The sequence below is a fragment of the Sapajus apella genome, unplaced genomic scaffold, assembly GCF_009761245.1.
Source record: "Sapajus apella isolate SASKATOON/1434 unplaced genomic scaffold, GSC_monkey_1.0 scaffold1, whole genome shotgun sequence".
NCBI classification, from domain to species: domain Eukaryota; kingdom Metazoa; phylum Chordata; class Mammalia; order Primates; family Cebidae; genus Sapajus; species Sapajus apella.
In genome coordinates this window covers 45,263,047-45,281,508 of record NW_022436941.1, presented here as the reverse complement: position 1 = coordinate 45,281,508, position 18,462 = coordinate 45,263,047, and the positions used below count along the sequence as shown (strand labels likewise).

The 18,462-nt window shown below is 35.9% G+C and overlaps 1 protein-coding gene across 11 annotated transcripts in view; it reads right to left on the bottom strand.

The window, feature by feature from the left end:
• The window catches only part of MCTP1 (multiple C2 and transmembrane domain containing 1), a 578,648-nt gene that overhangs the window by 306,291 nt on the left and 253,895 nt on the right, over positions 1–18,462 (bottom strand). For all 11 annotated transcript variants that reach the window (XM_032274210.1, XM_032274288.1, XM_032274364.1 and 8 more), the window contains exon 2: positions 6,763–6,877. In XM_032274210.1, coding sequence (XP_032130101.1) covers positions 6,763–6,877 — 115 coding nt within the window. The remainder of the gene's footprint in view (positions 1–6,762; positions 6,878–18,462) is intronic.

Genomic DNA, 18,462 nt, shown 5'->3' with positions numbered 1-18,462 from the left:
TATTTTAACACCCTCATCCCTCACTGGTCGAGAAGTTGATTTGTGGGCTACGCTCCCACTTGTAAAGTCCATGGCCATTGAATAAAGGCGGCACTGCTTGACATTCTCTTCCAGTTTCATATATTGATTTCATGCTGGGGGGAGGCAGGGAAATACCCCATCTTTTGGAAGACTGGCTCTGACTTTTTTTTTTTTAATTATTTAAATTAGTTCCAGTACATGAAGAAAAGGAATTGTTTCCCGTAGTGTGTTAACTTGGGTCCTCCCAAAAGATATGTCCAAATTCTAACTCCTAGTCACTGTGAACATAACCTTATTTGGAAACAGGGTCTTTGAAGATGTAGTTAAGTTAAAGATCTTGATGAGATCATCCTGGATTTAGAGTGGGGCATAAATCCAATGACTGGCATCCTTATAAGAGAAAGGCAAGTAAGTAAACTAGTGAAGCTGGATTGGAGTTGGCATTTTAAACACTTCAGAATACTCTTTCATTCCCACAAAGTAATATTTTCTCTCCCATTTTTTTTTAAGTACGTGGCTCTCCCATTCTACAGAAAGCTGTTTTTGTATTTTGGCAGAGAAGTCTGTAGAGAATAATTTGCTACTATAAGAAAGTCAATTGCGTACACACAGTGAGACCCAGACGCAAAATTGTGGAGACATAGGGAATGGTGAAACAAGATTAAAAACACACTGCCCAAGGGGATTAAACACACACTGTCCGAGGGACTACTCAGCTCGGATAACTGATGTCATATGTTGCCAGAGTTTGCTTGATGTTTTCTCATGATTACATTGAGGCTATGTGCTTTGACAAGCATGCCACGGAAATGACATGCTGTTTTCAGTGCACCCTGTAAGAAGGTTGGAGATGTCTGCATGTCTTCTCAGCTCTGATTAAGGTTAAGGTGGTGTCTTCCGTGTTTCCCCATTGTGAAGTTACTATTTTTCCCTTTATAATTCTTACATAGCTTGTGGAGAAATACTTCAAAATGCAGCAAATATTCTGTTTCACATCATAATTTTACACGTATAATTTTAGCATCTATTGATGATTTTTGCCTACTATTGTTACTGGGATGTTGATTAAAAGGTGACTTGCTTTCAATTTTCTCTTCTACATCTGTTTAATGGAATTCTACCATAAGAAATGCTTATACCTTTTCCTCCACTTATTTATAAATTATTTATCAGCACAAAGACATTTTATTCTATGGGTTTTATTACCACTGGTGTGATTTGGCTCTGTGTCCCCACCCAAATCTCATGTTGAACTGTAATTGCTAGTGTTGGGGGAGGGACTTGGTGGGAGGTGATGGAATCATGGGGGCAGTTTCCTCCATGCTGTTCTCATGATAGCAAATGAATTCTCACCAGATCTGATGGTTTAAAAGTGTGTGATACTTCCCCACTCACTCTCTCTCTCTCCTTCCAGGACTTGAAGGTGGTGCTTGATTCCCCTTTGCCTTCTGCCATGGTTGTAAGTTTCCTGAGGCCTTCCAGTCATGCTTCCTTTTAAGCCTGTGTAAGTTAATTAAACCTCTTTTCTTCCTAAGTTCAGTCTCAGGTAGTTGTTTATAACAGTGTGAGAATGGACTAATACAACCATTACTTATGTTTTGCTAAAATTGTCCCAGGTTTGGTCATTATATGTTCACTTATGTTGGCTCCTATGTGATCTGACATTTTGCAATCAATTTTTGAGGACTTCCTTACTTTCTGGTACTGCAAAATCATCCAGGCTTATGTGATGCTTTCCCTATCCCAGGTCTGAAATCAACCATTTCTCCAGAAGCCTTGATTACTTTTATTGGGAAAATTGTATTTAGAAACCAATACCTGGCCAAATGTATTCATTGCCACTTTGTCATTATATCTTTGTCATTGCTTCTCAGCAGACAGATTAGGAAATATATATACACACACACATCTGTATACATTTTTATTTCTATATGTCTGTATATATATTAAAAATCATTAGATCATACTAACACCTATCTAGCACCACAGGGTTCATTCTAGACTGCCTACTTTCTATATTTATAACTGTCTCCAACAATAAGAATCATGACTGTCATTGTCTAAATTTCCTTATTTGCTTGTTCCTGGTACATATATATTAAGTAGTTTCAGAATTAATAATCATGGTCTAGAGTACATACATTTATGTATAGTTCTTTTTGTCTATAGTTTTATAGTACAGGCATACCTCATTTGATTACACTTTGTTTGATTGTGCTTCCAAGGGTTTTTGTTTTCAAATTGAAGGTTTATAGTAACACTGCCTCGAGCAAGTCTATTAGCACCATTTTTCAAATAGCATGTGCTCACTTCATGTCTCTGTCATCTTTTGGTAATTTCTGCAGCATTTCATACTTTTTCATTATTATTATATCTGTATGAGGATCTGTGATAAGTAATCTTTGATGTTACCATCGTAATTGTTTTGAGAGAGGCCCCCTGAACTGCGCCAATAGAAGACTGAGAAATTAATCAGTAAATGTGTGCGTTTTGATGCTCTACTGACCAGCTGTCAGCCTATCCCTCTCCTTTTCCTCAAGCCTCCCTATTACCTGAGATACAACATTACTGAAATTAGGCTCATCAATAACCCTAATGGCCTCTAAGTATTCAAGTGAAAGGAAAAGTCACACGCCTTTCACTTTAAATCAAAAGCTAGAAATGATTGAGCTTAGTGAGAATGGCATGTCAAAAGGAGGGACAGACTGAAAGCTAGACCTCTTGCTCCAAACAGGTGGTCAAGTTATGGATGCAAAGGAAAAGACCTAGAAGGGCATTTAAAGGTCTACTCTGATGCACACATGAATAAGAAAGCCAACCAGCCTCATTGCTGATACAGAGAAAGTTTGAGTGCTCTGGATAGAAGATCAAACCAGCCACAATATTCCCTTAAACCAAAGCCTAATCCAGAACCAAGTCCCTAACTCTCTTCAATTCTATGAAGACTGACAGAGATTAGGAAGCTTCAGAAGAGAATTTGGAAGCTAGCAGAGGTTGGTTCATGAGGCTTAAGGAAAGAAGCTATCTCTATGACATGAAAGTGCAAGGAGCTGCCACCAGTTATTTAGAAGATCTAGCAAGATAATTGATGAAAATGGCTACACTAAACAACAGGTTTTCAATGTAGATGAAACAGCCTTCTATCAGAAGAAGATGACATGGAGAACTTTCGTAGCTAAAGAGAAGTTAATGCGTGGCTTCAAAGCTTCAAAGTACAGACAGACTCTCATGTTAGGGACTAATGCAGCTGATGATTTTAAGTTGAAGCCAATGCTCATTTACCATTTTGAAAATCCTAGGGCCCTTAAGAACCATGCTAAATCTACTCTGCCTGTGCACTATATATGAAGCCAAAAAGCCTGGATGACAGCGTATCACTTTATAGCATGGTTTACTAATGGATCTGGACAAAGCGAATTGCACACCTTCTGGAAAGGATTCACCATTCTAGATGCCATAAACAACATTTCTTGGCTGGGCACAGTGTCTCATGCTTGTATCCTCAGCAACTTGGGAGTCCAAAGGTGAAAGATCACTTGAAGCCATGAGTTCAAGACCAGCCCAGGCAACATAGTGAGACCACATCTCTACCAAAAAAAAAAAAAAAAAAAAAAGAAAGAAAAAATATTTGGGCTTGGAGACACACACCTGTAGTCCTAAGAGACACACACCTGTAGTCCTAGGTACTCAGTAGGCTGAGGCGGGAAGATGCTTGAGCCCAGGAGTTGGAGGTTACAGTAGGTTTGTGCCACTGCACTCCAGCCTAGGCAACAGAGTAATACCATGTCTAAAACAACAATAAAAAATTCATGATTTATGAGAGGAGGTCAAAATTTCGACATTAACAGGGCTTTGGGAGAAGTTGATTTTGACCCTTATAGATGACTTGAGGGTTTGAGGGGTTCAAGACTTCAGTGGAGGAAGTAACTGTAGATGTGGGGAAAATACCAAGATAATTACAATTAGAAGTGGAGCCTGATGATGAATGAATTGCTGCAATCTCATGATAAAATATGATCAAATGAAGAGCTGTTTCTTATGAATGAGCAGTGAAAGTGGTTTCTTGAGACGGAATCTACTCATGGTGAAGATGCTGTGAACACTGTTGAAATGACAATAAAAGATTTACAATAGCTCATTGACTTATGTGATAAAGCAGGGTTTGAGATGACTGACTCCAGTTTTGAAAGAAGCTCCATTTTCTATCAAACAGCATCTCAGGCTACAGATACATCTTTTGTGAAAGGAAGAGTAAATCAATGTGGCAAACTTCATTGTTGTCTTATTTTATGAAATTGCCACAGCCACTCCAACCTTCAGCAACCACCATCCTGATCAGTCAGCAGCCATCAACATCGAGGAAAGACCCTCCACCAGCAAAAAGATTATCATTCACAGAAGGCTCAGATGATTGTTAGCATTTTTAAGGCAGTATTTTAAAAATCAAGGTACATATGTTTTTAGACACATTTGTGAATAATGCTATTCATACCTAAAAGACTACAGTAGGGTATAAATATAATTTCTGTATGCACTGGGAAATCAAAACACTTGTGTGACTTACTTTATTGTGATATTTGCTTTATTGTGGTGGTCTGGAACTGAACTTGCATTATCTCCAAAGTAAGCCTGTATATATAATTCAAATACTGGTTTCCATAGCTACTTAGGTTAGCGGTTTTATTTCCTATCCCCTTGAGATGAGATTATTGTTATGGGTTCTTCCTACATCCTGATTGATTTTAATTATTTAATTATTTTGGAGTGCTAAAATACTGTCATAAAGACTTTAAATTAATTAAGAAAATTTACTCAGATAAATGCCATTCCCTCTTTATCCCTTTTACTCCATTCCCATCTCCCATTCTTGCCACCAGTTTTTTACCCACATTCTGTATATTATCAGTCCCATTAGTTTCTATCTTTTGATTCCTGTAATTCTTTTGGTACAAATGAGAAGATAACACACAACTTCTTATGTATTTCTTTCTTACATAGACTGTTACATATTACTGATACTTTTTTGTACTTTGCTTATGTGAACTTCACAATATATCCCGTACATTTTTCCATATCAATTTCTAGAGATTTTCATTATTTATTTTTACAGCTCCGTAGTATTCTCCCATGTAGATATGCCATAGTTTATTCAACCACTCCTGTATTTATGGATATTTATATTATCACCAATATTTTATAATTATAAACAATGCTACAATAAATAATTGCATACATATGCATTTCAGGTTGTTGGGGAATATGTAGGACTAAAATTTTGATTTTCTGTTCCCAAGTCCAACTCTGTTTTAGATCAAATGATATAACTGAGAGCACTCTGAAAACTAAAAAAAGTTGTATACACTGTAAATATAGCAAAATAATACTTTGTTATTTGCATTATTTTCTTTATCTAATTTGACTGTATCTTCTTTGGAAATAGGCAGTTCAATTCAATAAACATATGTCCTTCACTACTAAATCAGATGGTTATTTTTGAAAACTTCTCCCATCTTTTTAAATTCTAATATTATCAATCACATATTCACTCACTAAGAATGTCTTTTTAAACTTTTTTTATGTTTTGTAGATAGAAGGTCTCAGTGTATTGTCCAGGCTGGTCTCAAACTCCTGGCCTCAAGTAATCCTCCCATGTCAGCCTTCCAGAGTGCTGGGATTACAGGTGTGAGCCACCACACCTGGCCAAGAAGGTTTGATATTTACTAGTTTTTACTTAACAATTGAATCTATTATTTCTACAGCTCCTAGTCATAAAATACTGTAGCATTATCAATTATTTTATTTATTTTATTTCTTTAGATAGAGGAGACAAATTATAAACTGCAGCCCTAATGTGGTTCCTTGTATTCCCTACGTATGACGTCAAATAGGGTAGGAGAAACAAAATAGGGTCATATGGTCCAGGAGCACTCTTAAGGTTGTCTGACAATGAGTTAGCAAGGCTTGGAAACTCTCCTTCCTCCTCGCGGGACAAGTTACACCCAAACTCAGCCTCCTTTGGAATTGGAGGCTCGAGGGCCCTCAACGTACCCATCTCCTGCGGTACTCATATTCAAAATGTGCCAACGTTGCTACACAGTCTATTTGAGGTCTATCCTTGGTCCTGCCTCTAACCTGGGTTCAAGAAATCCCTCAAGTGGCTTATCCTAGTTCATCAGGAGATTGCCTTGGGATTTGAAATCTTAAGAAACTTAAGAGTGTTTGCCTTGTCTTATTCTTCCTCATGGCCTATAAAATGTGTTTAATCTACCATGAGACTATGGCCAGGTACAACCAGGCCTCAAAAGGTCACTTGTTAGGAATCTCTGAAGTTTTGGAGAGATATTAGTCCTGGGTCCTGTAAGGTTAGCAGATTCAACTGAGCAAATCTATGCAGCAAAAAGAATTTCAGGTCTACCAAAAGGTAAATGGCTTCAAATATATGCCTCACTTATGTAATCAATTATGTCACTAATTACATATGATGTAGAGTCGAATTTGTCGGCAGTTCGATAGGGACCTTGCTGTCTGGGTTGGGAGTAAGGCAGAGTTTTGGAACTCGCATCAAAACCTCTTCCACTATGGTCAGAGGAGACAAGTAATGTGTCAAACTGCATCTTTGAATACAAGCTTCTAAGAATTATATTCTAGCTAACTTTTTATAACTCAAGCAAACATATGGAAAACAAAGTTTGTCATAAACACATAAAAAGCTTCTAGGTGATATTGCTCTTATGCACTTACCTCCTCGATCTCGGGCAGCTAAACTTTGACCCCTTCTTAATGTAATGTCCAACTGGTACATTCCGGGATCAGCCAAGGGGACTTCTGCATTACTGGTTCCAGCAGTGTTTATTTTCTGGAAAACACAAAGCATAAAAACTATTAAATTTATTAACTCTGTTCTATTTTCTTCAAAGGGGGATCATATGTAGCTTAACCCAAATTATAAGAATTAGTCAACAAAATAAATAATCTCCTGATTTCATACAGTCTCATAATCACCCAGTTCTCTGAAGGTTTTGAAATTTATGAAATTCTTTAGACTCAAAATAAAAAGATGAGAGTTACAGAAATGTCCTGTTATAACTCTGATTGCGGATAACAAATGGAATATAAAAACATTTCCCATGGAAGTCTCCTTACAATTCAACCAAGAAATATGAACATAGAAATACTGCCTGAAGTCAAAACATAACCGATGATGAATGGAGAATAAGAGTGAATGGAGAAGTCTACTGCAAGGGCAGTAGACTTCCACCTAACTGGAAATTAAAATTAAAGTGATTGATTCAGGGGACTTTGTTGATTTGTTTAACTGTGCAGAAAAACTCATACTTATTAATTAAGCACTTCTGCTTCAGCCCCAACATAAAATATAATTATATAGAAATAAATTCACCTAGTATTTTGACAATATTTGCAAGAAATACATTCTCAATGGGGCTAAATTTCTAGTGCTGCTTTCTGTGGAATAAAAGTGCATAAGGTATTCCTAGATCTAAAAACGTTTGTGAAGCTGTCTCTACAGAATTTCTTTTTAGCAACAGTATACTCAATAATTTACTAGGCATCGAGTTACAACAGGAATAACTATATTAAAACAAAATAAATGAAACATACAGTAAAAATTCTTCAGGCCATATTTTGTAGTCTCTGCCACTCTGTATACAATAGGAAAGCTTACTTTTCTTTGTGTATTTGGGATTATTTTAAATTCTTATTTTTTTTTTTTCTGGTTCAAAAGGAAACATCCTTTTGTCGTAAAATATTCATGGATGAGGTAAAATAACAGACAACAGTCTGGCTCTTTTAATTCCATAATTCACATAAAATGAAACAATAAAGCAGCATTTAAACAATCTTTACGGTATGTAATTCATATACCCTACATTCACTCTTTAAAGCAGCATATTTTTTTGAGGTTTTAAGACCAAGACAAATAGCTTTGCTGTTGAAGCAATTATTATTTAAAACAAGAGGCAGCAGAGCTTTGATTGATATCCTGAACTCATTGTCTCTCCTCTGGTAACAATAAAAAGTAATTCACTTCATCTTCTCATGATATCCTAGCTTCTATAAATGATCCCTCAGTCACTCAGCCTAGAAATTGCTGAGCCATCTTTGACTTCATTTGATTCCCACCCACATCCAAACAGTTGTCAGATCCCCCCCACTCCATTTCTGTATGACATCTCCCAATTGTCTTTTACTTTTAATTCCTATTACCACTCATTTGGGTCAGGCCTTCACACACAAAGGAGTAAAGTAAAATGAGGCCGGGTGCGATGGCTCAAGCCTGTAATCCCAGCACTTTGGGAGGCCGAGGCGGGTGGATCACAAGGTCAAGAGATCGAGACCATCCTGGTCAACATGGTGAAACCCCGTCTCTACTAAAAATACAAAAAATTAGCTGGGCATGGTGGCACTTGCCTGTAATCCCAGCTACTAAGGAGGCTGAGGCAGGAGAATTGCCTGAACCCAGGAGGCGGAGGTTGCAGTGAGCTGAGATCATGCCATTGCACTCCAGCCTGGGTAACAAGAGCGAAACTTCGTCTCAAAAAAAAAAAAAAAAAAAAGTAAAATGATTGTCTTGCTCTTCTCTTACCCATCTGATTCTGGCCACCAATGACAACAACTATATTTTTCATACTTTTGAAAGTCTTATGCAAACATATACACATACACATAGGTTTGGATTCTTTTTGTGGTTGGGCTTTCAGTTTTCACTTGTTTTAAACAAAGATAGTATTATATTTTGTCTATTATGAACAATTTCTAGAAAAACATCATGGGTACTTTTCTAGTCAATACATATAGATCTTTCTCTTTAAGATGTTCTAGGTTTATTGAGGCATAATTGACAAAATTGTATGATTTTATGGTATACAACATGAAGATTCAATATACATATGTTTTGGGCAATGAATACCACAGTCAAGTTAGTTAACACATCTCTCACTTCACCTGGTTAACCTTTTGTTTGTTTTGTGGTGAGGACATTTAAATGAATTTCAAGTATACAATTCAGTAGAGTTAACCATAGTCACCACACTGTGTATTGGATCCCCTGAACTTATTCATCTTACAACTGAAAGTCTGTACCCTTTGGCTAATATCTCCTCTTTTCCTTCACATCCCCACCCCTAGTAAACCACCTTTTTTTTTTTTTTTTTTGAAGCACAGTATTTTTTCCCAGTGTAGGAATAGCATAATTTATTCCATTATTTTCCTATCGATGGACATTTGTGTTAGTTTCAGTGTTTGCCACACAGGACTGGTGCTTTCACTTCTCTTGAAAAAGTTTACAGAATAAATTTTTCCAAAAGGTTTTCCAAAAGGCTTAAATAATTCACACTTCTATCAAAAGTGTAATACTAGAGTGCCTATTTTCCACACCTTAGTCAGCATAGGATGTTACTAATTGTTCTAATTTTTTCAAGTGTAGGACGCAAAACATGTTATCCTCCCTCAGCACATATTTCCAGAACTATGGGTGATGTGCCTTGAAACCAGTGTAAAAGACAAGAAAGTGACAGCTGCTCACTAGGCTATACAGAATACACCAACTTGGAAAGAAAGGAAGCCAACCAAGGTCTTCTAAACAACTTTTCAAAGAACAGTGTGCATGTGGGTCTAAGTAATAAGCAAGATTTAAATGCAGACCCAGCAAACTTTGTTGAGTTCCAATTGTGTTTCAAGCTCTTCATTAGGTTCTTTTATGTAAATTGTTTCCAAATAAACAAATCTATTAATAAATATTAAGCTTATGTAGGTTTACTACTTTGTAAAAAATGGAATAAAATCTTCAGGAAAATAGGAATTTTTTACATGCTCTGCATATTTCTCTACTGTTTTGATAGGTACCCTAAAGCCAGAAAAATTTGAAGGCTCAGACATCTGTATATTTTTCAGTCTTCATTGCTCTGTTCAGTGCTTCCTGAAATTTAGCACGTATAGAATTTATAAGGTACCAGGTTTTATATTTTCAAATATGTAATAAACTTTATATGCAGGTTAAGGAATTTCCAAAGATAATTTTAACTACACTAGATTTTTCACTTCTTCAGTTTTAGAATTTAACATTTAGTTAAGACATAACCTCTGCACTTATAATATATTCTGTATTCATTTCCTCTTCTACAAACTTATCATTTATTCTTTATCTTTTGTTTTCTCATTTATCCTTTGTCCTCTTTTCTACTGTATTGTCTTTTTAAAAATGACATGTAGAACAGTTTCTCTACAAAATCTAATGCAACTATTTCCTCCCAGTATCATCTTTTTTCTTTGATCTTTGTAGATGGTATATGCCGTCATACAGAAACTATTAAGCAGTTAAAGCTGTCCTTTTTTCCTTTTTAATGACTTCTCTGCATTTCTTGTCTTGCCTAAGAAGATTCTATATCATGGCAATATGCATTGATTCTCATATATGTTAAAATTATTTTTGTAATTTTAATTTTTATGTAGCTTCAAATCATATGAAATATATTTTAAATGTTCTGCATGAAATAGGAACCTATGTGTTTTCTTAGTTGTTTCCTGAAATTGTTAACACTGCCCATTAAATAAGTCATTTTTCCCTTTATAATACATTAAATTCCTATATAGTTGGATCTGTTTCTGAAGTCCCCATGATCTGTTTACTTCTGTGTCAATATCATACCATGTGATTACAATGACTTTAAAGTAAATTCTCTGTTAGAATAGGTAGCTTCCATCTTTCTTGTTTTTCAAAAGCTTCTTGATTATTATTGCGTTTGTATTCTTCCTGATGAAGCCAAAAATAGCTTGCTGGTTTAGCTAAGCCAGAACACCTCTTGGTTTGAATCCTGCCACTTAACTAATTGTGTGGGCTTAGGAATTAACATAAACAATTTTTGCTTTCATTTTCTTACCTGCAAAGTGGGACTAAATTAGTATTACTACCTCCTTGTGAGGTTGTGAGCATTAACACGTATGAGATGTTGAAATATTGCCTGGCTGGTTTATTATTTACTACTGGGTGAAAAAACAAAAAATAAAACAAATAGTGCCTGGCACATAGTAACCACTCAACAAATGTTAGCTATTATCAGTTTCCAAAAATGAAACAAAAGGTACGAAATTCTGATTTGAACTGCATTGTTTCTAAATGAACTTGGAAAGAGTTTATAATTTCATGATATCAAGTATTTTCCTTTAAGGAAAACAGAACTTTCCATTTTTTCAGGTTCTGTTGTATGCCTTTTAATACAATCTTATTTTTCCTCTTTCATTTCTATCTAGCTTAATTTATTATTGGGAATTTTATGGGTTTCATTTCTATTGCAAAGGAGCAATTCTTTTCCATTTTCATTTTGATAAGGTTATTTCTAATGGACAAATATTATTTTGTATAGTGACTTTACATTCTGTCACTTTTCAAGTTATACTTTGTGTTGTCTGCCTATAGAAATCATACTGTCTGTATATGATCTTTTTAACTCTTATTTTCTAATATTTCAATTACTTAAGTCTTACTGTGTTATCTTCAAAAGACTGTTAAAATGGTGAAAACAGTGAAAATTTCTGAATTAGATTTGATTATAATGTGGATGGTTTTTAATATTTCACAGTTTAACATGTTGTTTATCAAACTTAGGCTTTTTCTTAATTTACTTGGGCTTAAAAAAAGCACTGCTGAATTTTATCAACAGATTTTCAGCGTATGTTAATAAGATCATATACAATTTCTGGTTGATAGATTTTTCTCACATTGAATCATCTTCATATTTCTGGAATACACTCTACTTGGCATTGTGAATTTGTTCACTCTGATGTGCAATTCTGATTATGTTCAATACCATCTATTGTATGTCAGCATACTTGAGAATACCTGTACTTCTTAGGCATTCACAGCTCCCTTGATATATTAGGCTTGAGTTAGGCTGTGCAAAAGCAATTGTGGTTTCTGCCATTACTTTTAATGCAATTACTTTTGCACCAACCTAACGCAAGCCTATCATTATAAACTGAGCCTTTACTTCTCTTCCACAAATTCTAGACCATTTTTCCTTAACAGAATAGAACTTCCACTTTAAAAACTTGTATCTTTGTCCTTTACTGTCAACCAGGGCTGCCTTCCTTTCTTGTTTCCCATGTCTTCCTACCCAGTCTTCAAGGACCATTTCACTAGCACTTTATATATATATTTTTTTCCATTACCACACTCTATCTCAAATGTCATATTTGTCATTTTAAATTATAAACTTTTAAAATCTAAGTATTTAAGGTTCAAATTGAAAATGAATTATGCTAGAGGCTACAAGGATAGAAAAATGTCTTTACGAGCACCTGATCCAGCTGAGTAGAAACACTGACGGGGATCTAAATAAGGCTGGTGACTCCGTGGGCAGTTTGTTCTCTCTCTTCTCTTATACTCATGTCATATATTTAATCTGCTTTGGCACCCTGTTGGAGAAATGCTCTCAACAGAATTTTAAACATTTCCACCAGGTATAACCCTAGAATCCTTCTCAATACAGTGCTCCAGGCAGCCACTGCCAATTGATAAAAATTAGCACTTAAAATGAAACCCTGTCCACCCAGGAGCTGTAATAAAAGACTGACTGTAACATACTGGAGGTATGAAGTCATTGGGGGAGAAGGACAGCGGTTCAATTATGGTGGAAGAAGACTCTCAGGAGGCCTCATAAAGATAACCATGGAGCAGGGTCTAAAACTATGGAGCATACGACTTTGACAAGTGAAGATTTGGAAGAAAGGATCATCAGGAAAATCGACATGAGCCCGTTGGTAAGCAGTCACCAAAAAGTGCATCACTAGATTGCATGAGAAATAAGGTGGAGAGGAAGACTGATGCACAGTGAGACCCAGCAGAGGGGGTTTCAGTCTGTGGGCAATGGGAAACCATCAGGGGCTTTTGAAGAGAGAAACAACAGAACAAGTTTCCAGTGAACACACACTTACTGCTTTACATGTTTTATGCACTGGCCCAAATGTTTAGATTTCAATGATGAATAAAACCTTGGCCTTTTCCCTCTGTAAGAGGGATGAGAGTAGAGAAATCCCATGGATCTAAAAATTATTTAAAAGATTTTACAACTGTTCATGTTTAAGTCATAAGAATCTGATCTGACCAGTGGTAACAAAAACAAAAGATGGATTTGAGAGATTGAGGAGATTCAATCAACTGAATTTGCCAACTGACAAGATGTGGGAGATGTGGGAAATGGTGAATGAATCACACAGAAGTTTGAGCTGCGCTTCTGGGAGGATGGTAATGTCCATAGCAGACAGCAGAAATGAGAGGAGGAGTATCTCCAGGGATCACCCAACTCCATAAAAGAACATCAAGAACTTTAGTGGATCTAGAGAGACATCTCCTCTCAGGCTTACTATAATGCTTCCAAGAAGAAAATCAGCAGGCTGATTAGGAAGGGATGCTAGAAAGAAATGTCTAATTTTATTGTAAAGTATTTTAAAAGAGATATCTTAGGAAATACGTATCTGAAGTGCTAGGCTCGCATATATTAATGGCTCTAAAACAAACTTTGTTTTTTTCCCTCTGAAATTTTAAATATCCTGAATGACATATATAAGTTGTCTGCTCTAGTGGGCTGCTTTTTGTAAACAAGAAAATGGCACCTTCACAGAATTTAACACAATTCTAAGAAGTTAATGATCTGTGCAGTTATTTTTAGTGCCCCTCTTCCTGCTAACCTATAAGCTCCACATAGGCAGAGGCCATGCATGTTTTGTTCACAGGTGCATCCCTCCAAATCCCTGGCACTTAGCAGAGTTCCTGGCAAGGAGTAGGTGCTCAGTACATGTTTTTAAATGAATGAGCTAAGACATTAATAACTGACAAGAGCTTAACTTTTAAAACTCTTTCCAGAAGATTTTGCATTTTCAGAAGTCAATTGGAGAAAGAATAGCAATGAAAGAAATGATTGTCTATTGGAAGAATACTAGGTGGGAGGAATCATGGGTGGGAAGGCCAACTGCACATTTCGGGGAGTACTTTATATTTAAGCTCTCCTTATTCTTCATGTATTATTTCAATGTGGTTTATGATCCCAGAACTTTAAATGCCAGACACCTTTGATAAGAGGTCTAGAATATGAAGTTTTAAAATTTTGTAGGTTCAAATGCTACCTCCCTTATGAAGCCTTTTATATTACTCAAATAAAAGCCCATTATTTTTTTCCTGCTCCTTTAGACTGGATTTCTTAAAGCCAAATGATGCATCATATAAACATTTAGATATTCAAGACATAAACTAGAGGGAACACCAGGTGCTCTCTGGAATTAACCTCTCTTTTTTAATTGCTTTAATCTAGCTATTTCCTAGTATTTTATTTTAGAACATCTGTTGCAGAAAATATAGACAGGGTAAACCAATGTGTACTTCATACCTCTTCAACCTTTAGTTTCTGTAGTAAAGAGGCTGAAAAGGTAAAAACTACACTTCCTTGTTTTCTTCGTAGACAGGATTGTCCCATGTGATGTAGATTCTGCTAAGAAAATGTACTTATATAATATGATAAATACAGGTAGAGGTGAGCATCATGAAACAGAAGTGGTATGCAAGGAGATCTAATTTTCTGGTGAGTGTGGTATAGCTTCTTATAGGGAAGCTATGGCGAAATTTAGTATCCTGTCCTTGGTATTATAAACGCCACACAACAGGCAGCAATGACAAAGGCATTACCACTGTAATGTGATTGGCATTTTTCCAGGCAGTACTTAAACATCTAACCCTGGTCTTTTGGCCCTGCCTTTCCATTTAGATGATCTGTTGTGGATACTGTGTTCTGCCCACTAAAAACTTTCCTCAAATCAATGATTGATAGCAGGAGTGGTTACAGGCAAGAGACAATGAGGGAAGTGGTCATCTGGACTGGATTATCAGATTAACATGAGAGGATGAGAGACACAAAAATGTCATGATATGGTGAAACAGCTTCTTAGTTTCCTACCAATGAAGAGCCATTTTAAAGTCAAGTCTTTGATAAATCCAGTGACTGCTTTGATAGAACATTATGAAGGGTATAGGTAATGCAGAGGGCTGCCTATTTCTAACAGCCCTAGATTTAAAAGAGAAATAAACGATAAACTCAAAACTATATTTTATTTTTAATTGACGAACAACAATTGTATATATTTATGGTATACATTTTGGAATGAGAAAATCAGGCTAACTAACACATCTGTCACCTCCAATATTTATCATTTGTTTTGGTGGAAATATTTAGAATTCTCTCATTTTAAAATATTAGCTATATTATAGCTAATAATAATATAGCATTATTATTAGCTATAGTCATAATGTTGTGGACTAGATCACCAGAATGTATTCCTCCTGTCTAACTGAAACTTTGCATCCTTTGATCAACATCTCCTTTTTCCACATCTAGCTCCCCTTCCTCCCACCCCTGCAACCTCTGGTAACCACCATTCTATTCGCTACTTCTATAAGTTTAAGTTTCCTATATTCCACATATGAGGAGATCATATATTAGTCTCTGTACCTGGCTTATTCCACTTAGCAGGGGTCCCCAATCCCCAGGCCACACAGCAGGAGGTGAGCGGTGGGCAAGCCAGAGAAGCTTCATCAGTATTTACAGCTGCTCCCCATCACTCACATTACCCCCAGCACCCCACCTCCTTTCAGATCTGCAGTGGCATTAGATTATCATAGGAGCATGAGCCCTATTGTAAACTGCACATGTGAGGGATCTAAGTTGTGTGCTCCTTATCAGAATCTAATGCCTGATGATTGTCACTGTCTCCCATCACCCCCAGGTGGGACCATCTAGTTGCAGGAAAACAAGCTCAGGGTTCCCACTGATTCTACATTATAGTGAGTTGTATGATTATTTCATTATATATTACAGTGTAATAATAATCAAAATAAAGTCCATAATAAATGTAAGTCACTTGAATGATGCCCAAACAATGTCCCTCACCCCCAGATCTGTGGAAAAATTCTCTTCCATGAAACTGGTCCCTTGTGCTAAAAAGGTAGGGAACGACCGACCGCACTCAGCATAGTATCCACCAGGTTCATCCACATTGCTGCAAATGATAGAATTTCCTGCTTTTTATAGGATGAATAGTATTTCATTGTGTATATATTCTACATTTTAATCCATTCATCTGCTGATGGGTATTTGGGTGTTTTTATATCTTGGTTTCTTTGGATACTGCTGCAGTGAACATGAGAATGTAGTCAACTCTTTCAGATATTGGCTTCAATTCCACTGGGTACATATCCAGATGTAGGACTGCTGGATCATATGGTAATTCTATTTTTAGTTTTCTGAGGAAACACCATACTGTTTTGCAAAGTGGCTGTACTAATTTACAATAAGACAGTGTACAAGGATTCTCTTACTCACATCCTTGTCAACACTAATCTTTCATATTTTTCATAGTAGCTAATCTAACAGGTATAAGTTGATATCTTATTGTGGTTTTATATTTGCATTTCACTGATGGCTACAGATATTGAATTTTTTCATATATCTGTTTGCCCTCTGCATATCTTCTTTTGATAAATGTCTATTCAGGTCCTTTGCCTATTTTTTAGTAGGGTTATTTATTTTCATGTTATTGAGGAGTTTGAATTCTTTGTTTATTTTGGATACTAGCCCCTTATTGGTTGTATGATTTGCAAATATTTTGTCCTCATCTATGGGGATGCTCCTTTCCCTCTGTTAATTGTTGTCTTTGTTTGCAGAAGCTTTTCAATTTGATGCAATCCTATTTGTCTATTTTTGCTTTTGCTGCCTGTGTTTTTGTGGTCTTATCAAAGAAATCACTTCCAAGACCAATGACATAGAGCTTTCCTTGCTTTTTTTCTTCTAGTAGTTTTACAACTTCAGGTCTTATGCTTAAGTCTTTAATCCATTTTGAGTTGATTCTTGTATAAAGGGTAAGATAAGTGTCTAAAAAATGACATAGCAATAAATGTGGCTCACCATATTCACAGAATCAAGACAAAAAAACACCTTATAATCTCAATGGATACATGAAAAGCATTTGACAAAATTCAACATTCTTTTATGACAAAAGCTCTCAACAAATTAGTTATATAAGTATTGTTTTTCAACACAGTAAACACCATATATGACAAATCCATAGCTAACATCATGCTCAACATTGAAAACCCAGATCAGAAACAAGACAAGGATATCCACTTTCAATAGTCCTATTCAACATAGTACTAGAAGTTCTAGCCAAGGCAATTAGGCAAGAGAAAGAAATGAAAGGCATTTAAATTGGAAAGGAATAAGTGATATTGTTTTGTTTGCTGCTGAAATATATGTGTATGTGTGTGTGTGTGTGTGTGTGTGTGTGTGTGTGTGTGTGTGTATGCCCTAAAAGCCACCCAAAACTGTTAGAATTGATAATGGAATTTATTAAAGTTGCAGGAGACAAAATCAACTTACAAAAACCAGTGGTATTTCTATACGGCAACAACAAAGTATCTGAAAAAGAAATTAGGAAAACAATCCCATCTACAATATCATAAAATATACTTAGGAGTAGATTTAATCAAGAAGGTGAAAGATCTGTATACCGAAAACTATAGAACATTGATGAAAGATACTGAAGATGATACACACAACAAAGGAAGGACTGTTTATATTTATGAATTGGGAGAATTAGTATTGTTAAAATGTACATACTAATCAATGTGATCTATAGATTCAATGCAATACCTATCATAATTTCAATGACGTTATTCACAGAAATAGAATAAATAATCCTAAAATTTGTATAAAGCCACAGACAACTCTGAATGACGAAAGTCATCTTCAGCGAAAAGAACAAAGCTGGAAGCATCACACTATCAGATTTCAAAATCTATTACAAAGTGATAATAATCAAAACAGCAAGGTACTGACATAAAAACAGAGATACCAACAAATGAAATAAAACAAAGAGCCCCAAAAAAAACCCATACATTTATGGTAAATTTATTTTTGATAAAGATATCAAGAACACACAATGGGGTAAGTACAGTCTCTTTAATAAATGGGGTTGGAAAAACTAGATATCTACCTGTAGACAAATGAAAAAAAGCTCAAAATTTGACATTCAGAGTTCTAGGCACAGTTTGAAGATTAAGGAGTTTCTATGGTAATACTCAATATTTGGATGCTAAAGCCAAAAATCAGATGCAAATTTTGAAGTTGTAGATTATAACACAGGTTAAATTCACAGCCTTATCAGGTCACTTATGGGAAAGTCAGAAAAAATCATGGAAGAATAGTTAATGACCAGATCTTCTATCTCAGCCAGCCACCATTTTTGCAGAAGGCCTTCTGTCTTGCTTGAACATGGAGTCATTACCATGCACAGTGATGCCAAATTTCCTCATGCCCAACTCCTCCTTCCCTTATTTTAGATAGAGTAGTGGCTCTGAGTGGACTTCAGGAACTCTGAGGG